We start from the raw sequence: 4005 nt of genomic DNA, 5'->3' as shown, positions 1-4005 counted from the left end.
TACAAGTCTTTTTTTAAAATCATTTTATTAAGGGCTCTCTTACAAGTCTTCTAACAATCCATACATCACTTGTATCAAGCATACATATGTTGCCATCATTATTTTCTAAACATTTACTTTCTACTTGAACCCTTGGTATCAGCTCCTCTTTTATCCCCCACCCCAACCACCCTTGTGACCCCTTGATAAATTATAAATTATTATTATTTTCCCCTCTTACACTCATGGAGATCTTACGTACAACAGAATGAACCAGGCCGGGCCCTGTACTCTCCTCACAAGTTTGCTCTGTTTGAATCCACTGCTGAGGCTACTGCATCAATCCATCTCATTGGAACTTGTCCTCATTGTGGATGGCTCTCTACGAGCCATGATGTCCCTGTCTCGTGATGAGTCCTGAGGATGTGCCCCGAGTAAGAAGCCTGGGTCTCATCATGCTTGGCCAGCCTTACTTGGTAATCCAGGCTCTAGAGCAGGGGTCTTCAAACTATGGCCTTTGGGCCACATGTGGCCTGCCAAGGACATTTATCCAGCCTGCCGGGTGCTTTTGTCTGTTTTGGTTTTTTACTTCAAATAAAATATGTGCGGTGGGGTCCGTGCACTCGGAGCTGTCGGAGTGTGAGAGCGGGACGGGAACCTGGTGGCACTCTGTCTTTCTGCAGCTTCTCCAGGGCAAGATTTTCCAGAATGTCTACATGTGTGCTAAGTGTGGCTACGAGCTGTTCTCCAGCCGCTCCAAGCACGAGCACTTGTCGCCATGGCCAGCCTTCACGGGGACCATCCACGATGATAGCGTGGCCAAGTGGCCCCAACACAATCAGCCTGATGCCTTTACGACGGTGTCCTGCGGTAAATGCGGCCATGGGCTTGGCCACGAGTTCCTCAATGATGGCCCCAAGCGGGGGCAGTCCCGCTTACGAATATTCAGCAGCTCCCTGAAGTCCATCCCTAAAGGCAACAAATCTGCCTCTCAGGGGAAGTAACCGGGCAGGCCAACCCCAAGCAGCCACAGGCATTGGTCACCCCCCTTTAGAACTACAGCCTACTGACCTCAGGCAGGGAGGGCTGGATTGGGGGGGGGGGCGGTGTTTCCTGACGACCCTACCCCCTGGGCCAGGATGGGGCCGAGGGCTGGTTCATCTTGGCCTCCGAGGCTCGAGGCTGGGACTCTGGTCTTAGGGTGTCTGTGTCTTGAAAGACATAACACCCTTGGCTTCCCTCCCTAGTCTGGCGGCCCTTCCCTGCCTGTGTGGTCTCACCCCTATGAGCCCCAATTCCCAAAGGGGCTCCAGCCCTCACTAGGGCCCATGCTGACCCCCTAGGTTGTGTCAGCAGATGCAACCACTACAAGCCCATGTCCCAGTTGGTGGCTCCAGCCCGGTCACTGCATGAATCGGTCTGGTCACATCCTTCCAGGCTCACCAGGGCACTGGTGGTCTGTGACCTGCTGGGGCATGCAGGCCCCTGGCACAACCCCTGAGTCCCAGGTCTCCATCTGTGTGGGAGAGCAGCCACTGATCCATGGTCTTCCTACCAGTCCCCGGTGGGGCCTGGGAGGTCTTGTCCCACAGTCTGTACCTACCAAGCCTGCCCCAGGAGAGGACGTCCAGAGCTCCTGGTGGCAGCCTCACCCTCTCCAGCTTTCTGAACTGATCGGCTGGAAACTAATAAAGCAAGGAGACCCAGCAGGCCGCCGTGCCCATGACTGGGTCTGTCTCCACCCTTAAAAAAAATGTGCCATGTGTATAAGAATTTGTTCATAGTTTTTAAAAAAAAAAACTGTAGTCCAGCCCTCCATCGGTCTGAGGGACAGTGAACTGGCTCCCTGTTTAAAAAGTTTGAGGACCCCTGCTCTAGAGGGTCCATGGCTATATCTCTAGCCTCATAGAACATTCTGTGCCCACCAACCTTTGCTATAGCCAAACAAAACTTACTTCCAGTAGTACTTCCTTTCTCATTTGACAGGTTTCTAGGGCATGCAGCTATCTAACAGCTTCAGGTGGGCAAGGGTTTTCAACAAGCAAATTGTTGATACTAATAGCAAAGCCCACTTCACATTGTGACTATGGAAACACAATAGGGCAGCATGTGAAGAAAAGTATCTAGAACAAAGAATCTAATACAAGTGAATTCAATTCACTAGTAACAAGCTATAAGAGCTGAGGTTCAAGATCATCAACTTCACCCTCTCCCCATTTTGTGTGACAAATAACTGTAGACCCAGAGAGGTAAAATGATTTCTCCAAGGTCATCCAGTGAAGCACTAAATGGTATTCTTTGGAAGTTAGGGTGGCCGCAGCTCATACAATGGACTGGAGAAGTCAGAGAGGTAGGGAGAATCGTCCGAAGACTGGAGCTGTTACCAGTTAGGCCTGGATAGATAGGATGCCTCTGCAGCAGGTTATGTAGGAAAAAACAAGGGGACTGAAGGGCAGATGCGATCAAGCAAGGCAGGGGCCAGGGATGACCTCCGGGTCCTCATTTGGAAAGAGGTGGGCGAGCAGTGCACGCTTGGACTTCCTGTATTTGAGGTGCTAGGGTGGATCATTTGAGCTGGAGTGCACCACTGACAAAATACCTTGTTAGCCAGCTGTATTTATGGAGGAATAAGATGGGATGATTTGAGTAGATTCATACATGCTGGAGTTCCTGGATGGTGCAAATGCTTAATGCACCAAGCTGCTAAACACAAGGCAGGACCGCCAGTCCGCCCAGAGTTTCCATGGAAGAAATGCTTCCAAATAGCAGCCACAGAAAGCCCCTGTGGAGCACGACTTTACTCTGGTACCTGTGGCATCAGCCTTGACTTGGTGACAACTGGTTTCTTAAGTACCGACATCATCCTTCCACAACTGAGATGCACTGATAGTGTGTGACAGGCATAGAGTCCGATCCTCAAAGGTTCATTGAGGGTCTACTAAGTGCCAGGCACGACGCGTGAAGCAAAAATCGTGAGACAAATTTCTTATCCCAAAGGGATTATTATCCAGTTGGTTATGCAAGGCATGCACTTGTGAAGAGGTACGTCAAAGTCAAAGACACGGAAGAGTTTAGGGAAAATAGTCACATGACAGCGTACCAATGGTTTCCATGGGAATGGCAGTCCTAACTGTGGGGCCAGAGGAGGGAGCCATCTGCAGGCTGTGAGGCAGCCTGGGAAGCCTCCTCAAGGCCCGGAAGATGGAGACCTGTGTGGTATTTTGCCTTGTCTTTGTATCTCTGTTGATGGCTTTCCTCCGCGGCCATTCTGCCCAGGGACACCTCACCGATTCTAGGAATCTCTTGCTTTGGCCAAGGTCCTGCTTTCTGCCTCATCCTGTTTTCAGAATAATTACGCACCTTACAGGCAACAAAGATGCCCGTGAATTACACAAAGAACACAGGTTTCTGAGCCACCTCGAGCGAAGAGGCCTGTACAAAGGAGTAGTAAAGGCCTATTTGTCCTGACTACTGCCTGGTTCTGGCCCAAAGGACAAGTAATAAATGTTTAACAGTCCAATAATACCTGTTTAATAATTTTCGAATCTCACCGCTGGCTGAGTCTAAGTTTATTAAAGGAACTATAAACTTTACATTGCTGTAAGACATAATTGCTATTTTATTGCTTATTTAATATGAGTTAATTATATGAGAACGAAGTTTTCTCCCATTCATATTAAGTATCAATTAGTTGTTTTAAACTATTGATTTGTATTTAATTAACTATGCAATTACATACCAATTAAATTCTTATAGGAAAAACCTGAAACAGCTGTGGCCTTAAATTAAGTTTTAAAAATAAGGAATTACACACACACAAAATCCTGGTGAGTATTTTCTTTTAGGAAGAGTTGACAACCATTGTGATAATTGTGAAAAGATGTTGTGCCAGCCCATCCTCTCCAGCTCTGAGAGGAAACAAGGCTTGCTCCAGTAACTGTTGCTCACCGCCTTGCAGCATGCCTGATACAACAAAGGCAACACGGATCCTGGGGAGTCTGCTGCCAGCCTGCCTTGCCCAGCCTG

At 48.7% G+C, this 4005-nt stretch overlaps 1 protein-coding gene across 1 annotated transcript; it reads left to right on the top strand.

Annotated features, from left to right (window-relative positions):
- The first annotated feature begins 389 nt into the window (after window positions 1-389).
- Window positions 390-983, top strand: LOC101642816 (methionine-R-sulfoxide reductase B1-like). Its single transcript, XM_045283645.1, has 2 exons — window positions 390-413; window positions 663-983. The coding sequence occupies exons 1-2, from the start codon at window positions 390-392 to the stop codon at window positions 981-983; spliced, it is 345 nt and encodes a 114-aa protein (XP_045139580.1).
- Window positions 984-4005: the final 3022 nt, after the last annotated feature.

This window comes from Echinops telfairi, unplaced genomic scaffold (assembly GCF_000313985.2).
Source record: "Echinops telfairi isolate 266 unplaced genomic scaffold, ASM31398v2 ScPeMD7_7465;HRSCAF=8503, whole genome shotgun sequence".
Lineage (NCBI taxonomy): Eukaryota > Metazoa > Chordata > Mammalia > Afrosoricida > Tenrecidae > Echinops > Echinops telfairi.
This window is presented reverse-complemented; position numbering and strand designations above follow the sequence as displayed.